The following is a 19,610-nucleotide window of genomic DNA, read 5'->3' on the forward strand; positions in this document are numbered from 1 at the left end:
TGTCAGTAGCTATTACTTCTGAAACTGCAGAAGAAAAATAATTATGACGCATTCTCGAACACACACGAATTGCAACAATCACCACTATTGTCACGTGAAAGCTAACGTACATCTTACCTCTGAAATTTTGTATGAACATACTGAACAACGGAATTTTTATGTGGCAAAAAAAAATATACAGAGTGTTGAAAATTTCCCTTCCCATGTTAAAATTGCTACCGTATTGATTTTTACGATTGTTGTGGTTCCAAACTGGCAACACGGTGTCGTCAGATGTGTCGGTAAACATGGCAGACGATGATATGGAGTATTACATAAAATTTCCTTCGCCAAGCGCGAAAGATTCCACACCTACTAGCGAAACTGAAGAATTTGTGTTTGTTTACGATGAAGACAAGTTGCCCGTGGTTATGTTGTTAGGATGGGCAGGTTGTCAAGACAAATATCTTTCTAAATACAGTGCTATCTACGAAGAAAGAGGGTAGGGGAAAATTATCGGTGTTTTACTTACGTGTTTTGTTTAAATTGCTTCTTCTTAAGGCCTATATGGTATTAAAAAATAGATAATTTTGTACGCAAAACTAAGCGTACGATGTAAAATCTTTATATCGAATATATATTTTTCAACTTTAGCTATCGATGGAAAGTGGCGGATCACCGGCAGAGGCATTTCCATAAAAATTAATTAAATCAAAGAAATTTATGAAAAAGAGCACACAACAGCCAGATAAAATGGTCCCGTGCCTTGAAATGCGGACGAGGATAAAATGATAGAACACGTAGGGATCGCACTTATGAATCACGGTCGGTGTATGCATGCATATTGACGTTCATTACCTTACTTGCCCTTCATACCAAAAACAAGGTTTAGTAGTACTTAAGAATTTTTACTTTCCTTGTATTCAGGGTTCCAGCTGTATAACACATGTTCTGAATGTATCTGAAAGTTTGCAATTCAGCAGCAGTATGGACTGTATCTCATATGTTCGCTTGTTGGCCAAGAATACAGTTGGACATAGGTTCAAACCTGGCACGATTTTGATTTTTTTTTTTGTTGCAGTTTTGCTATTTTTGCTATTGTTTGTCAGGTATAATTTAAAATTTTCGTAACAGTGACTTATTTATGATTGTTAACTTTTGAACAATATTTCATACATAAATTGTATGATTGTTTATGATTTAATTTCCTGAAAAAGACATACTCCAAACTCCAGTGATTATCACTGCCAATAGCAGAAACGCCAGGACTTAAGAGCCAACTCAAAAGAAGTTTTAACCCATTTATTAAATTTGGATGTAATCATGGGTTTTAAATTCACAGTTCATTGTAGAGGATTTATTTTTATGCAAATTTCTGACGATTTCATTTAGCAGTCATATTTAAATTACATTTGGCACATTAATTTTTTAATCACACACTGCCACTGAACTCTTGGTTTCTTCTATCTTTATGAAAGCATATACTTGTTAGTATTATTTACTAATAAGAGACCCCATAATTCTAACCAGAAAATCGTGATATATATCTTATTGTTTTGTAAGCACAGTACATTGAAATACTGTAAATTACTGAAGCATATCTTGTTTAGTACCAGATGTTTTATTTCAGGATAGTTTGTTTTTATTACAATTAATCATATTTAATATCATACACTTTTGGAATAACAAATGTGTAGTGTATTTTATCTTGTATATCAGTGGCATGGTGAAACAGTTTTCTTCCTAATACCTGATGGTTTACCACTGAGTTACCTGATGAACTGTTGTGAAGAAATTAAAATAGGATTATGATTCAACCGGGATACCACAGTCGGTATAGTGACTGGCTATGGGCTGGACGACCAAGGGGTCGGAGTTTGAGTCCCGGTGGAGGAAAAAATTTTCGCTTCTCCATGTCTTCCAGACTGGCTCTAGGACCCACTCAGCCTCCTATCCAATGGGTACTGGGGGCTGTTTCCCCAGGAGTAAAGCATCCCAGGCATGAAGCTGACCACTCACCTTCATCTAGTACCAAGGTCAAGAAAACGTGGAGCTATACATCCACTTTCCAATATGTCTTAATGGCGTAGTGATTGATTAGTTATGCAAAGGGAAAACTTTACCTTTTTGCCTTTACCTTATCATTCAGTACCTAGTAAGTGACAGGTTGTTAGAGGGACATGTTTATAACTTGTCCAAAATTATTCACCATTCATGCACTAGTCTTGTATGCTACCCTGATATAATTTTTTACAGTTTGACTTGATCCCTTCTTACACATTTGTGTTTTCATTTATATAATTAATTACACATTAATTATGTGCTGGAACAGATGCATCACTGTCCGCTACACAGCACCTGTTGATTGCTTATTTTGGAGGAGAGGACATATGCACCAGCTGGGACGTCGACTTGTAGAACTTATCACTGATATGAGCTTGGAGGAACATCCAATATTTTTTCATGTTTTCTCTAATGGGGGAGCATTCCTATACCAGCATGTCAGCCAGGCAATACAGATGTGCAGCAAACCATTGAAGGTACAAAAAGAAGTGGTGTTATGCTTATACAGTTACATTTAAGCTCAAAAACACAGTAATTCTAAGTACATTTAAGCTCTTTAAGAATACTTTTGTGGATCGCTGTATGGGTCTCTGTAATTTTGGGTACTAATATTAGATATATATTCTTTCAGATTTTTAAGTTCATTTTTTCCAAAAATCCAAGGAAAGAGAGGTGCCTGGTGGGCTTCACACTAATCCTCTCCTCTCATGATGCCATGGTATCCGTGGTAAATTTAAATATGGATTATTCTGCTTTAATAGTTTGCAACTATCAGAAGTCTCACATTGCATTATTCTCTGCAACTCACTCACTCAATCCCTCTGAGTTGAGAAAATTCAAATAGTGCAGCAACATGTTATGGAAGGGATGGACAAAACATACCACATTTATACACTAAATTGTGTCCAGAATTTTAGTTGCTACGTATTTTGTTTATTTAGTCAGGTTCTTTCTGGAAATGCAGTTTGTATTCTGATGCCAAGCTATGGACTTCATAAGGATGGATCATTTATTAGTTATAGATTTACTTAAACTGTTGCATACCTTGCAGGCCTACCAACTTGCTTGCCTCGGGGTACTGCATTGAGACCACTACACTTAAAGAGACTTGCTCATTGTTAATCAATTGGCATAGGATTTCTGTCAGTAGATAGTGTCATGTGTGATGTACTGGTGTATAGAGGAAACAAAGGGCTTCCATGTCCTTTATTGTGTAAAGATTATTTGAGCAAAGTGTTGTGGGTTTTTCTGTGCAACTGTACTTACCACCATCAGCCTTGGCATTTTAGCAGATAGCTCTATGGTGGGGGGGGGGCACACGGTAGTGTAGCTGGTTGAGACACTATGCTACAAGCCAGAAGGATTGAATCCTGATGGGATGGGTTCTTTTCAATTTACCTAATCCTTCCAGCTGCAATGGCCCTGGGGTCGACTCAGCATCTAACAGAAATGAGTACCAGGAATCTTCCTGGTGGTGAAGGGCAGCTGACACATAAGGCTGACACCCTCACTGCCATTTGTGAGCCGATTGGGATCCTCAATGTCTCACAACCCTAAGGCCTTCCATGGCCTGTTACTGGGATATGTTTACCTACCTGCCCTCTGTGGTAGGGCTTGGCACTCAAAGGGTTGAAGAACAGATTTTGTTAGGACATGGAACATGGAATGCAAACTTGAAAATGCCTAGATAAGTCTGTTATCATTGCTGTTATCATTACTATCCCATGTTTTTTTATGATATCCCCTTTCACCAATGTCTATAAGGATTACAATAATAAATAATGGAAATGACTTGTTTGGTTTTCTCTTTTGCAGGTATTATATGATCACAAACACTAATTGTTGCTGACTGATTGATACAGATTATAAGTTGATGTGATATTTTGTATTTCAGAGAAATTAAACATTGAAAATATTTAATACATTTCTGTGTCAAAATGCCTTTGTTTCTTAAAAGTTATTTGGTTTCACAAGTCACATAAATGCAGCATAACTTTCGGGATAGGGATGGTTAAAACCCATTTAAAATATAATGAAAACTGAAACGCTTCTTCTAATTTGTATAACATGAAATAGCTACAGATATTTCTAACACGAGCAATATTTGACTAGAATATTATGAGTTCACCCATTGTGACTTAGGGAGATGTTAATGGAGACGTGATGAATTGTTCCTGTTAAGTAAAAAGTAAGTAAAAGTATCCCTGTAACAGGCCGTGGAGGCCCATAGGGTTGTAAGATGTTGAGGTTCCCACATTTTCTAGACAATCGCAGATGGCGGTAAGGTTGTCAGTCTTACGTGTCAGTTGCCCTTTACCCCCAAGAATATTCCTGGTACTCATTTCTGTTAGAGGCCGAGTTGACCCCAGGGCCATATTGAGGCTGGAAGGATTAGGTCAATTAAAAAATCCAATGACCTCATCGGGACTTGAACCTGTGACCTTCCACCTTTTAGCATATTGCCTCAACCAACTACAGTACTGCATGCCCCTGATTTGTTCCTGTTAACTGTGATAAATACATATGATCTGAGAGCCTTTTACATGACCAGTAATACAATTTAAAACATCTGCTGAAGATTAATGATAACAAAAAAGATTTATATAATTTTAGTGGGGTGTACAAACTACAATGTTCCGACTGTCCTCTAAAATATATAGGACAAACTGGATAGACCTTTAATGTCAGATTTAAGGAACACATACGTGACATAAAAAATAATGAACAAAGTTCCAAATTTGGCCAACACATATTTGACACCATGGATGAGTACAGTACGATTGACAATACATTAGAAGTTTTATATATTGGCAAGAAAGGCCGAACTTTAGACATATATGAAAGATTTTACATTTATGAAATTANAACCGATTTGATGTTATTAAACATCAATCAAATTTTAATTTTAATTTTAATTTTATATATGACTTGTTATTGTTTTAAGTAACCTACTTATTGTATTCTTGTGCAAATTAACTTAAATGATTTATAACATTGTATCAAATTTTACGTACTGCAGTTCGATGGTGTACAAACGAAGTGCGTTTGTCTGATGATGGCCACTCGTGGCCGAAACATGTAGCAGAACTATACTGAGCATTGTCCTTGAACTTCTATATTTGCTGTGTTGTGAGGGTCAAATAAAGAGGTTGTATAATGCATACAGACCTATGTACAGGATATACCTAAAATCATATATGTGACAGATATATTCTTATGCATATGGTCTTTACTTGCATGCAATAATTATGTCATGAAACTGACATCCAGATGGATGAAATTCTTTCTTCAAAGATTCTAAGTATAAATATAAACTCTTTGAAAGCAGATTCTGTCCACAAGTAATCCATTAACTTTCATTTGTGTTCGAGGAATATGGAAAGCAAGAATTTTGATTGAATTTCAGCAAAAAAAAAAAAAAAGATTACTGTATCTGGCATCTGACATGAGAGTTGATGTTTTTGTGATTGATCCCCATATCTATAAGTTTGCATTTCTCTGAGTGAATCCAGATGCCATAGAAAGTATGATAAGTGTAATTTTCATTTCACTGTATTCCTTTTAAGTACAATATTAGCATTTTTAATTGTGGTTTTAATTTCTGTTTTTTTCTTTTCCTTTTAAGCTGAATGAGTTCATGAACGAAATCCTTGGAAACACTGATACTTGGCATTAATTTGTTGTGTGTTATTGTTTTGATTTGAGTTTCTGTCAGGCATTTCTCTTTTTTTTTTCTTCTTATTTTTTTTAGGCTGAAGGAGTTCCATGAACAAAAACTTTCGGAAACACTGACACATGACATTAATTTGACTGTGTGTCCCTGTAAATTATCATCCCATAAGTTGATATGGGTTAATGGTTCTGAATTACAGTCGCAAGAGAAAGCTGGTATGGCCCGTTATGTGTATGCATGCATATGTGTGTGTTGCGTTTTACATGTGCACATGTATGGGGGACATATATGCTTATTTGTGCTTGTGTGCAAGTTTATGTATATGTAGTGGGTTATTCAAAGTCATATGGCCAAATTTTAGGAGGCTGTTGAGATAATTTGGGGCAGAAGATGTAAATAGACAGTTATATTATATGTCACTATTTCAGAGATAGGATGTTTCAAAATGTTATTCTCCTTTTTTTTATGTTCATATGTTGGAGCTTTCAGAACATCACAAAAGGGAACTCATACTGCATTTGCTTGTGACTCATATAACTTTTGATGTAAAAGTAGTGGTAACAGTTAAAGGTGATGCCAGGATTTACTAATGCAGAGTACAATGGTGTGCGCATACATTTTGTATATGGCTTTTAGTATACAAATGCTATGAGTTGCAGTAAGGAGATACCAATGTCAGTATCCAGATCATAGGAAACAGAACAGATATGTTTTGCATCTGTATACTACACCCTTCATTGCAGCATGCAGAATAAAGAGGAAGTGTTTGGTGCTGTACATGTTAATCCATCAACTGGCACTCATTTTATCATATATGAAACAGACCTCTGTCAGATTGCAGTTGTATCCTTTTTATGTACAACGTGTACAAGGGCCACAGCCATGACTGTCATGATGGTATGTGTACAAACCTGGAAATGAACCTGACTTTTGTGCCATATACTGTGAAACGATGAGGCAACATGCACAAGGAGTGGAGTTAATGGTTTCCGCAGCTTACATGAACAGGTACTGGAGAATCACAGTACACTCTTCATTTCAAGACAGGTTTAGCGTTAACAGGTGGACTAGAATTGGATAGTATTTGATAATGAATCATGTTTCTAGCATCCATTAGCCGATTTTTATGAAATAACACATCTGCTTTTATTGAAGGAAGTATCCCTTAATGTTTGCTAGTGCATATGGTTTCAGCGTGTGGTGCATCTACCCATTTTCCACATCCCATGTGTAATTGGTTGAACAACCATTTTCAGACACATGGATTGACTGTGGGGTTCTGATCATCTGGCCTTTTCATTGTGAAGCCAATTTTTCTTCTGATGGAGATGCATCAGAGAAAATGTTCAGGTACAGAAGCAGAAGTCTGCGACAGTGTGATCACTCACATCTTAGTAGCTGCAACAGATGTGAGGGGCCAACTTAGATGACTGATTCATGTCAGGGGCTCTATTTAACATCACTGTGATATGTACGTGTGAGCTGCAGGATAACAGTTTGTGTAAAGAAATATGTAGAATTGTGTTGTGTGAACCCTCAGTGCACAATGAGACATTTGTGTTAAACATATTCTAAATTCAGACTTAAAAGAGCTGATAACTTCGAAATATTTACTGTTTTTAAATTGTAATTAAAAGTAATAAATTTGAATCCACACAGTGTGGAACATACCATGTTGCATCTTAGGAATTACAGCTGTGAAGGTGTGACACAGAACTGATGCATTGGAACTTAAGGACTTTGGTTCCATTGACCTTGAAATCGGCAGTGGCCTGACATATAGTGTGTTTTTTTCAGTGCATATGACATTGAAAAGTTGATTTTGGTATTGACTGTGAACTGCATTTTACCTTAAAATAACTTCCATATTAAATGTACACATTACCTACCAGAAGATAGTGATGGTATTTTCCAGAAAAATTATGCATATGCATCATCCTGGAAGCTGAGAAGATGATTAAGAAGTGTGGCATCCGGAAAACCCAGTGGCATGACTTTCATAATAATTTCTGTGAAGGTCATCATAGATTCAGTAGTTGCATGGATTGACAGATGCAGAGAGAAATTAGTCACGAATTATTTTTCTCTTTTAGAATATAAGGCTAAAATTAATTTAAGCTGGCAATTCAAATGGCTGTTGTAAACATTATTTGATCTAATTTGGAGACTTTCATACGTATGGGTCAAATTTTTTGACACTTTGCATCTGTATTGTATGAGTGTGAAACTTGGTCTCTGATGTTAAGGGAGGAACACAGACTGAGGGTGTTGAGAATATTTGGACTGAACAGAGATGAAGTGACAGGAGGTTAGAAGAAACTGCATAATGAGGAGCTGCATAACTTCTACTCTTCCCCAAGTATAATTAGAATGATCAAGTCAAGGAGGATGAGGTGGGCAGGTCATGTAGCAGAATAGGGGAGATGAGGAATGTGTATAGGATATTGGTGGGAAAGCCAGAAGGAAAGAGACCACTGGAAAGACCAAGGTGTAGGTTGATGGACAATATTAAAATGGTTCTTAGAGAGATAGGATGGGATGGTATGGATTGGATTGATGTAACTCAGGATAGGGACCAGTGGCGGGCTCTTGTGAATACGGTAATGAACCTTCGGGTTCCATAGAATGCTGGGAAATTCTTGAGTAGCTGCAGAATTGGTGGCTACTCCAGAAGGGCTCAGTTCCATGAGCAAGTAAATGCATCTATATTTTTCATCAGATTTTAAATAGTTTATAGATTTGAGTCAGTATGATTGATGCTATTTGCTGGTGATTCCATTGCTGATTTTAGCAAATGCAAGTGATAAAGGGAGACTGTGTATTACAGGTTAAAGGTGTTATATTTGACAGTGCCCCAGGCAAGAGACGAATCATGTCTCTCTTTCGAGCACTAGCAGCAATCATTGGGGGTCCTGCCTACTGTAACATTCCAGCTGCTATTCTTATCACTGTGTTTCTTGCTGTGGTATGGTTATTTGAAGTGATAGCACAATCACTTAAGGAAGGGAGACCACTCCGGACAGATCCAATAGATCTGGTTGAAGAACCCTTCACTTGGCCTCAGCTGTTTCTTTACTCAACTGCAGATAAATTGATTCGGTATCAGGTAAGAAAAATTGAAGCAAGCAAATGAAGTAGTGGGATGTGCTGTGCAGATCTGTCTGTGTTAAATGATTAGTGTCTTGATATGTTTTGCCTCTTAATGTTGTAATTTAACCTCAAAATACCAAATGTGGCAGGTACAAGTAAGTAACCACATGTATGGGAATACAGAATCTTAGACATTTCTGTAGAAGATTCATAAGTTTAAAAACAAAAAAAAAGTAAAGCTATCCCTGTAACAGGCCATGAAGGCCCATAGGGATGTGAGACGTTGAGGGTCCCACATTATCTAGACAGTCGGCTCAAAGATGTTAGTAAGGTTGTCAGCCTTACGGGCTGGCCGCGCTTTACTCCCCAGGAAAATTATTTAATTAATTCCTGGTACCCATTTCTGTTAGAGGCTGAGTTAACCCCAGGGCCATAGTGGGGCTGGAAGGAGTAGGTCAATTGAAAAAAAATCCAATGATCTCATCGGGACTTGAACCAGTGACCTTCTGGCTTGTAGCATAGTGCCTATTGCAAGTGTTATATCCTTATAAGCCTATTTCAGCTATTGTTAGGCTCTGAAAAAAAAATCTTTTCAGTTATTAATAGAAATAAATATTCTGTAAGATTTCAGGTTCTCACAGCAGTGATTATGAAGAGTTCTGTCTTCTGGGATATAGCGCTGTGTAGTTCATTGAAAATCAACCATAATCTTGGAGGAACACATTACTTCCATCTTCCGTTCTACTTGCTGTCTGCTTCTTGCTGGTTTCTTGCTTGGTTTACTCTTCAAGCCTGAAGATGGAAGTGACATGTTTCTCTGAAACGCCAGTTGACTTTTAATGGGCTACATGATGTTTTATCCCAGGAGGTAGAACTCTTCGCAACAAATATTTTGTTGAATAATCCTTGCCACATCTTGTTTTGTGCTTGTTTAATGAAATGATATAAAAAAAATCACTGGCTTATTATAGTGTTCCATTTTACTGGTCCTCACTTCTCTTATATGAGGGGCAGTCAAAAAGTTCCTGGAATGGTGGTATAGCACTCTAATGGTAGGACATATGGTAACGCTTACCTAATCACCTTCAAAGTAGGACCCTTGCGTGCACACACACTTGCTCCATCGATCCTACCATTGTTGGAAGCAGCGATGGAAGGCTTCTTTTGGGATCTTCCAGAGCTTAGCCGTCACATTCAATTTGATGTCCTCCATGGTTGCGAAAAGTGTCCCCTTGAGGCCAATTTTCAGAGTAGGGAACAGCCAAAAGTCACTTGGAGCGAGATCCGGAGAGTACGGGGGTTGAGTGATGACAGGAATTTTTTTCTCGGCGAGGAATTGTTGCACAACGAGTGATGTGTGGCTCGGTGCGTTATCGCGATGCAGAAACTACTGTCCCTGCCACTTGTTGTGCCACTTCCTCTGCAACCTCTGCAAGACTTGCACATAGAAATGGCCAGTAGCAGTCTGTCCAGATGGTACAAACTCATGGTGCACCAAACCGTCAATGTCAAAGAATGCAATGAGCATCACTTTGTCTTTAGATCTGACGAGGCGTGATTTTTTTGGCTGGGGAGACGACGCTGTGTGCCACTCTGATGACTGCATCTTCGTCTCTGAGTTGTAGGCGAACGCCAATGACTCATCGCCAGTGACAATCTTTTTGAGAAACGTCGGGTCCTGTGTACTTTTGTCAAACAGATTGCCAGCGACCATCATGCAACATTCCATCTGATCCGTGGTCAGCTGCCTCGGAACAAACTTTGCACTGACGCGTCTCATCTTCAAATCATCGGACAAAATGGCATGACTGGATCCATGAGTGATACCAACTTCTTGCTCCAACTCCGTGATGGTCATTCTTTGATCACATTGAATCAGTTGTCGCACTTTTCCAATCATTTCTTTGGTTCTGGATGTCTAAGGTCTCTCGCTGCGCTGGTCATCCTCTAACGTCTCCTGCCCATTCTTAAACCAGGAAAACCATTCGTAAACTGTGGATTTCTTTAGTGCAGTATCACCGTAAACTTTCTGCAGGGCCGATAGCATCTCAGAAGCAGATCTTCCAAATTTGCACATGAACTTTATGTTCTCACGCTGTTCAAACTGCAACATTGCGCCGAATGACAAACACTAACGTCTAATTCAAACAGAACAGTAATGACACTGCACACTGAAACCTGTCCAGACCTGTTGCACCTGTGAGCAGACATGCTGAGCTCCCCACAACAGTGTGTGCGCTATCTTATCACTCGTTCTCCATCTGCAGGGGAATTCTGGAAACTTTTTGACTGCCCTGCATATTTCCCATAACACGTTTAAGTGATGTTCTACTGTGCCTGGCTTGTTCCGTACACAAGTATAGTATGGAAAATTGCTGTGCATTCATTCTCTTCATCTGTTATATCAGCTGTTAAGTATGGGCTGACTGCTCATAGTACAAAAATTGATATTAATTAATTATGTAAAATCAGATTAAATACCATCTCATTTTGTAATATGTACAGAACAGATTTGGCTGACTACATATAAAGATACTGATTTACATAATGCTGAATTTACGTGTCATTCAAACTCACAATTCCAACGCATAGTGATTGTGTCAGACATCTTGTGGAGATTTTCAGAATGTAGTCCCAACTAACAGTTCTTGTGCAGATACAAAAAATGACATTTTCCTTCTGCATTAGTGGGTATTGAAATTTTCTTTTTTTAACCAGGACTTTCCCTCATTGACAATTTTTGTTTGCTTCAGGTCTTTGAACTGATGATAGTAGTAGCCTATAAGTACATCATTCTCCACCACAGATGCAGCACTACATCTGCCTTAATTGTTTGTACGAATATCTGGTATCTGTCTGTCTACATCCACCAACTTTAATTCTTTCCGAGGCTCTGGGAATGCATTTCCAGATGTCATAAACTTAAGCAACAAAATTTCAGCGAACATAGGACTACAATGATAAACAAACAGCATGGAATGAAAATCTACACAAGAGTCACTGAAATGTCCATATATGAACTACATGTTAATATATGATTGATTAAATAACAGAGAAGAGCAATTGCTAGCTTTACTCTTTATGTCTCTAAAAGGTTCAGCAACTGAAGAGTTGTCTTGCTGTTATCACAAAATTTCTTCCCAGATTTCCCACATTTTCTCATTCCTGGGAATCATTTCTTAGGATGGTTAAATCATGAACAGTTTATATTCTTTAGGGGAAGGGGGAGGTAACAAGTAAAAGAATCTTTATATTAATGTATAAATAAGATGTTAGGCAATCATCTAGAATGAACAAAAACATCAATTCACTGGTGGGATTCAAAATTTTTACTTCCAGTATCCAGTGCCTTAAACTGCAGCCCTTAGGATCTCCTGACTTCATGTCAGTTTTACCATTATTAGAGTTGTTGACACTGAAGTTGTCAGAAATGTATTTTAGAATGAAGCAGCCACTTAGGGACAAACATTTCTGAGAAGATTAACTAATTTCCCTTTTTCAGGATATTGAAAAGTTTGCAGAGTGTAGGCGTCAGAGAGGTGTCAGTGTATCAGCAGTTAAGTTTGATGATTCACCTCATGTCAAACATTATTTTGTGCATCGAGAAATTTACATAAATACAGTATGCAGCTTCCTTCATTCATGTCTGTCAGGTATGTTGCATTATCATAATCACCAGAAGACAGTTCTGCTTTCACTGATTTTCCTAAGTACGATCGTGCCTTGTCAGCAGTGTTTTTTTTCTGAATATAGACTGGAAATGTTTGTGATTTCCATTTGTATGTAGTTTTTCCAACTATGGTAGCTGGTTAAATGCATCCACGGTTTCTAATTCATGCAATACAGAAGAGTCTGTGGTCCACTAAACATGGTCATCATCATGGAATGATTTGAACTCAACAAAATCTAATAGGCAAATTAAAAAAAAAAAGATGATTGTGATGATTTTATTTTAATTGGTAGGTACCTGAACATATATTATTTCTAAATATGTTACTAGGCCTAAGTACTTTTTTATATTTAGTGAAGGAATAGGCAGGTTGGTTGATGTGTTAAGAGTGGCCATGGTTCTCTTAACCCCACATTTGTGTTTTGGCAACCATGACTTTCTTAACCACGGTAATTCTCAGGAACAAAGCCTGCTTATAAGATAACTTTCCGAATTTTTCATTTGTTTCAGAATTGGGTGTCAGTTCAATAAGAATGTTTGGTGAGTCCACAAGTGGAACAAACTCATTTGCAACACCTTCGGCATCCCCAAAACATGAAGTACCAGAATCATTGCAGCCAGTGAAATCTGATTAAGGGACTTACATAGTATAAATAACTAATTTATTTTTAAGTCTTGGACAGGTTTATGCATTATAAAGTAAATGTTTTTTTAAATGGTTCAGACAGTTCCATTAGAGACTTTAAATTTTGCTTTGTTTTATGGCCCTTATCTCGTAAAATGTTCATTTTATAAGTGTTTGTGTTCAGGTACATTTAATTTAAGTTTTTGGAGATGGTTCAGGTATTTATATGTGGTTGTAACCCTAAAATTTTACTGAGTATTGGAGAAAAGAATGCATGTGACTGTAAGTTACAGGTTTTAAATTTTGAGAAAGTCCTTCTTTCTAATGATGTAGATTTTGCATGGAAGGCCCGGTAGTAGCTTTACTGTTTAAAATACATACATATACTGTGTCTTTTAAAGTTTCTTTTCTAGGGATGATATTCAGACTTGATATGTGTTAAAATTAGTCATTCCAGCACAGTATGTTGTTATCACAGGGAAAGCTGGGGTCGGGTCATAGACTGGGAATGAGCATCAGTCATTTGCAGTTTGGTTATGTATAACCTGTGACCACTTGTCTGTGTGCGATAAACATGTTGTAACAGTTTAGTCGATCTATATCTGCTTATATGAAATATTGAGAAGTGATTTCTGACATTTTGCTAGAGGAAATATGTATGTTTAAAATACTTTTATATGTCCTGTGATATAGGCACAAGATGTTTGCCATGGTTTAACTTTATGCAAGTTACAATTTATTCTAAGTATGAAAACTGAAACATGGCATGTGATTTATTAGAATGCATGCACTATATTACTTTTAACCAAAGTACTACAACCGTCTCACTTGGTTGGTGTAGTTGGTTATTCCAATAGAAGTAACCCAGAGAGACACTCCAAATATGTTAAGTTTACTAGCAAACGATCACAGGGTATTTATATCTTGGAAATCAATGAGGTCCTAAGAATGAGAATGTTTAGCATATAGAAATTTTGTGCGCAAGGTCAGATATAATCAGGTGGACTAAACAACAAAACAAAACAAACTCTGTGATTTTAGTCCGCAAGCGAACTATAACAACCTCGTGATGATAATTGAGGAGCTATTTCAAGGAAATAGCGGCTCCGGTCTAGAAAACGGAAATTAACGGCCATGTGGATTTGTTGCGCTGACCACGCGACACCCTCTGTCTGCAAAAGTTGGCACTAAACTTCGCCAATAAGCGGCGGTCGCTTGGTCGGTCGGACTGAACAACAAACCATATAATTTGTATGTGTAATTTGAGCTTCTAGTTGTGCCATATGGTGAAGTTGTTCCATTTCTGTGCAATCTTCAATTTGAATGAGGTTACAAGAGAATGCAGTTCTGTGTATAGAAGTCTTGTATGGGAGTAAGGGTGTAGGTGAAGAGCATGGTGCTATATTCGCAATTTGTATATTAGTGAGATCCCTCATTTGAAGTTGGGCGAATAAGGCAAAAGGAGGATGCGACCCAAAATGTAGGTCTTTTAACTGTAATAATGGTGCAGGTGAAGAGTGTGGTGTTTATATATGTAATTTGTGTGTGATGGACCTGAGTTAAAGTTGGGTCATTGAGGTGAAAGGAGAGGATGCGACCCAAAATGTAGGTCTTGTAATGGGAGACTTCAGTTAAAACTGTAAATCTTAATTACATGTTTATGTACTTTCATTCATTATTTGTGTTCTTTACTTGCATACTCACATTCTTTTGAAAAAGCCGTGTCTGGAGATTTACATGCATAACCTTGTCCAAAATGTCTTAATACTAGAGGCGCATATATAAAAGGCAACATTGAACTCCTATATCGATTGCAGATACTAAGCTAACAAGAAACTCTTTCTTAACTCACAACTTAATTTAAAATAGTCAGAATTTAGATGTCCAAATTAGGTATTATCTTTAACCCTTTGCATGTCACAATTTGATGATATCAGCTGAGGATGCTTATGTTAAAACAACTGCAGTAAAGAAATTGGCATGTTGTTAATCATTTAGTATAGCATTGCTGTCAATAGATGGCATCAGTAGTGGCATACCGTTATTTAGAGAAACAGAAGGGCTCTTAAATATTCCCCATTCTGGTTGAAAGTCTATGATGAAAGTATTGCAGGTTTTTCTGTGGAGCTGCACATACTAGCCTTCGCATTTTTAACAGATATTTCTATGGAATGTCTTGGCTCACAGAGGGTTAAGTCTTTCTTGTCAAGAAGTTCCTGCAGTGTTTTACATAGAAGTCTTTTTTAACTTATCGGATAGATCATTTGTAATTATATACTCAGTTTACTTTGCAGAGTAAGAGGGTTCTTAAAAATGCCTTAGTGCCCTTTGTCAAATGCATAATCATAGCAACTGATGGAAAAGGGAGCAGGTGTCGAGAATTAAATTATAATTCTCTGTATGTACATAAATTCAGTGCTTGAAAGTATGTATGCTGATGTTTTGTGTTTATATTTAACTGAACACAAGAGAATTCTTATAGCAGATACTGCATTATGCACTTAGAACATGTTTGCCATGTTCGTATTTCTAATCATCAAAGGAGAGAAAGCTATGATGAACAAGTATTTTCATTTACTGCTCATTCTACTATGGTTGCTCCTCTGCAAACTGTTCACTATTTACATGTGGTTATTTGAAAAAACCAAGAAACTTTTGAGATCTTTGAGTTCATTTCTTTTCAGTATTCTCCATCTGCAGTTGTATGCAAGCTACAGTAAGCATCTTCAGTACTTTGGTTTCAGGATGTCCTTCAAAATTTCATCACAATATTGATTATGGTCTACATATCCCTGAATTTTCATCCTTTGAATACTTCTTTTAGTTTCAGAAATAACAAAATGTCCATGGAGGCTAGATCCAGAACCAAAGCATGTCATGAAGCATAACTGTTCCTTTAACTAATTAAGCGTATGGAGAGTGGATGTAGAGATCCACATTTTCTTGACCTCGGCACTAGTTGGAGATGAGTGGTCAGCTTCACCCCCCTGCTGCTTTATCTCCAGGGAAAGAGCCCCCGGTACACATTGGATAGGAGGTAGAGTGGGCCCCAGAGCCAGTCTGGATGACATGGAGGAGTGAAAATTCTTGCCCCCACCGGGACTTGAACTCCGACCCCTCAGTCATCCAGCCCGTAGCCAGTTGCTATACCGACTGCGCTATCCAGGCTCATATAACTGTTCCTTTACTATTTATAAAATGTGATTCATATATTTTCTTAGTTACTTAATTAGTTCATTTATTTATTATTTAAATAAAGGACTGGAGAGATTTCAGATTAATTGCAGTTTCTCTCAGATATAGTGACTTCAGCTCTCACTTGACTCACTCTACCTCTCAAGGTAACACATGCATTAGATGTAGCTTTCACAGTGTTCAGAGTCAGAAAATTATTTTATTATGTCTTGAGGACGAGTCTGCTGTAAACATGTTAGAAAATAATGCGGTATGCAACATCATTACTGGGTGGATGGACAGAAGCAGATACACATTATGATTTGTAAACTTCTGTCCTATTCTTAAGAGATTATTGCAATGATTGTATGTGAATCAGTATGAGTCATTTTAAATATGTCTTTAATTTTAGCAATATTTATTTATAATATATATGTATATATTTCTGTACTGAAATCACTAAAAATATTCAGGGGGCTGGGTCACAGCTTGTATAAATGTACAGTGACCTTTCAGGTCATACAACTGTCATTTTATAATTTTATTCTGCAGAATGTATCTTAAGATTCATGACAATTTACATCACAGTTTACGCTTATGTACTTAGTGCAAGATTTTGCATATAGTTTGTTTCAGAACATTGTCTTTTACTTTGTGTATGTACCAGAAGAATTGGAGTTAACTTCGGTTAATGTGTAATTCATAACCATTCATTCAGTGGAGAATTATTTTTCCTTCCATTTATAAAATTTGTCACCTTCCCAATTCCATATGTTCTTTGGTGTAATTAAATTGTGGGGGAGGGAAACAGTGTGACATGACATATGTAGTGAAATACAGTGAAGTGATATTTAGATTGGGATAAAGTAAGTAAAAAGTAAAGTAAAGATATCCCTGTAACAGGCTGTGAAGGCCCATAGGGTTGTGAGATGTTGAGGTTCCCACATTTTCTAGACAATCAGCTCATAGATGGCAGCAAGGTTGTCAGCCTTATGCACCGGCCACCCTTTACCCCCAAGAACATTCCAAGAATATTCCTGGTAATCATTTTTGTTAGAGGCTGAGTTGACCCCAGGGCCATAGTGCGGCTGGAAGGATTAGGTAAATTGAAAAAATCCATCTAATTGGGATTCAATCCCACGACCTTCTGGCTTGTAGCATAGTGTCTCAACCAACTATGCTACCACATGCCCCATTCAGATTGGGATAGTTTTTTTAATTTACTTAAAGAGTTTATGTTCATCCTTCAAGGTGAATCCCTCTGTAGAATTTGTATCTTATTTTTTATCATATTTCATTTTCATGTGTGAAACTTTATGATTTTTAGAATCCATTTATTGGGACATGAATGAGCCCTTCAAGCATGTAGCAAAGTGCATAATGAATTTCATAGTAATATATTATTAAACTGAAGCTCGCATATCTCAGGATATCCACTGCATTTTTGTAGTTATGCAGAGTATTTTAATGAAGTTTCATATGAGGGCAGTGTGTGCTGGATTTTAAAATTACATTTCAACTCTAGCACATTTTAGTGGTTTTAATGTCATTTCCACTCTCCATGAGGCAAACCTTTGGACATTTATCTTGCCAATAGCTTAAAAATTATAAGGTATTACATAGTAGATTAATTCCTCAGTCATGTTACAATTAACAGATTAGCAGTCAATTTAAGGATGTTTAGTTTTTATACATATTCATTGAATTCAGCCTTATGAATATTACAGTAAATTTGCCAAAGATATTGCATTTCCTCAGAATTTTAGTACATGCATCTAAATATTGTATAAATAAAAAGAACCATCTTACACATACACTAAATAAAATGAAGTGTGAGATTTTTTGGTTTCTCATGACATTGACTTTGAAGATTACTGTCTTCTGGGATATGATACTGTGTAGTTTGGTAGTATGTTACTAGTGTCCTGCAAAATGGTAGTACCTCTCTACCAAACTATGTGACGTCACATCTCAGAAGGTAGTAATCTTCAAGTTAAAACATCTCAAATTCTTACTTTTGTTGAGGCTTCAAAGGAAGAGAGTTCTTTCTTGAAACCTCTGCTATTGAGGTGCATGTGTCTGTCGGTGCAAAGTGAATTACAAACATAAGTACTAGTATGACAGGTACTTAGAGATTAATATTTTGACCAACGGTGATTACCAAATAAATAATTTCACTTGTATGCTATGCAAATTACAGAAGATCGAATGTTACTGTTGAAAAGTTCCATGTTATTCTGTGCTCGCTGTATGATGTAAAGAGAATGTTCTGTCATGGCTTGAAACATTTTTGTTGTAATGTAATAAAATGTTAAAATGTGGCAAGTAATCTTGGTCCATACTCGGCAATAATGTGTCTCACCTGTAACAGTTTTCAGTTGTCCATGATATCTTATATTCTCTTGTCATTCAAAGATGACAACTTCCTGTATAATTTGGCTAGCTTGTGGCAGTTGTTTACTAGTGACATACTTTTCTTTGTTTCCTGCCCAAACTCAAAATAAATTTAGGTACTTGTTCATGGATCTCACTATTTTTCTTCAACTAATGTACTGAATATTGTATTTATTAATATATGAAAATGATTTTTGCCTGATTCACCATCAGAAGAATGGAGAAATTGTCCTAAAACTGTGAACAAAATACTTCACTAGACTGAATGTTTACATCACCTGTTGTATAAATTGTTATTTTTAGTATGTTTTATTGTATTGAATTGTATATGAAAACATTGACAGCATCTTATTGTGTATATTTTTGAATGAAATCTTTGGTGAGCCTTTAGAGGGGAAAGTTAGGTTTCTGGTTTGCACACTTGTCTTGAAACAACTTGAAAAAGAGGTGTCTGTATTATGAAATATCAGTAATATAGAATAGAAAATGGAGGATGACAAATGATCAGTCACTTGGGTTGTGACTGAAGTTTTGCTAAATTTAATAAGGGCCATAATATCCTCTTTACCATTTTTGTTGCTGCTTTGGCTAAAAACAAAATTCTTTCCAGTTTTCTTCCTCTCTGAAGACCTGAGGTTACACACTGAAATAGGAACTGTTACAAGAGACATTTTATCAGATCTAAGGGAGTTGTTCTATTGTGTATACATGATGCATATTTAACTTTGTGGACATGAATGGTACAGATCAACCAAGAGAGGTTATGGTACAAACATTTCTTAATGGGTATTAATTGTTTTGCTTCTAAACATTGAATGGGAGGAACGTTGTGAGTGATGGATTGGGAAGGTTGTGAAGTAGGGGTGGCCTAGTCTAAGACACTCTCTTAATATCTGCATGAAAAGACTGAAGAAAAACATGACAAACCTCTGGCCTGAATC

The 19,610-nt window shown here is 36.8% G+C and overlaps 1 protein-coding gene across 1 annotated transcript; it reads left to right on the forward strand.

The window, feature by feature from the left end:
• The first annotated feature begins 286 nt into the window (after positions 1 to 286).
• Positions 287 to 14,180, forward strand: LOC111864884 (transmembrane protein 53). The gene is made up of 5 exons (XM_023852473.2): positions 287 to 481; positions 2,312 to 2,519; positions 8,544 to 8,822; positions 12,309 to 12,459; positions 12,987 to 14,180. The coding sequence occupies exons 1-5, from the start codon at positions 288 to 290 to the stop codon at positions 13,109 to 13,111; spliced, it is 957 nt and encodes a 318-aa protein (XP_023708241.1). The 5' UTR covers position 287; the 3' UTR covers positions 13,112 to 14,180.
• The last annotated feature ends 5,430 nt before the right edge of the window (positions 14,181 to 19,610 follow it).

The sequence above is a fragment of the Cryptotermes secundus genome, unplaced genomic scaffold, assembly GCF_002891405.2.
Source record: "Cryptotermes secundus unplaced genomic scaffold, Csec_1.0 scaffold2002, whole genome shotgun sequence".
Lineage (NCBI taxonomy): Eukaryota > Metazoa > Arthropoda > Insecta > Blattodea > Kalotermitidae > Cryptotermes > Cryptotermes secundus.

Excerpts from the sequence above, each read along its gene's own strand:
- LOC111864884 (XM_023852473.2), top strand. The coding sequence starts at position 288 with ATGGCAGACGATGATATGGAGTATTACATAAAATTTCCTTCGCCAAGC. Across the intron at positions 8,823-12,308 it reads ATAAATTGATTCGGTATCAG|GATATTGAAAAGTTTGCAGA; the intron begins GTAAGAAAAATT and ends TCCCTTTTTCAG. Across the intron at positions 12,460-12,986 it reads CCTTCATTCATGTCTGTCAG|AATTGGGTGTCAGTTCAATA; the intron begins GTATGTTGCATT and ends CATTTGTTTCAG.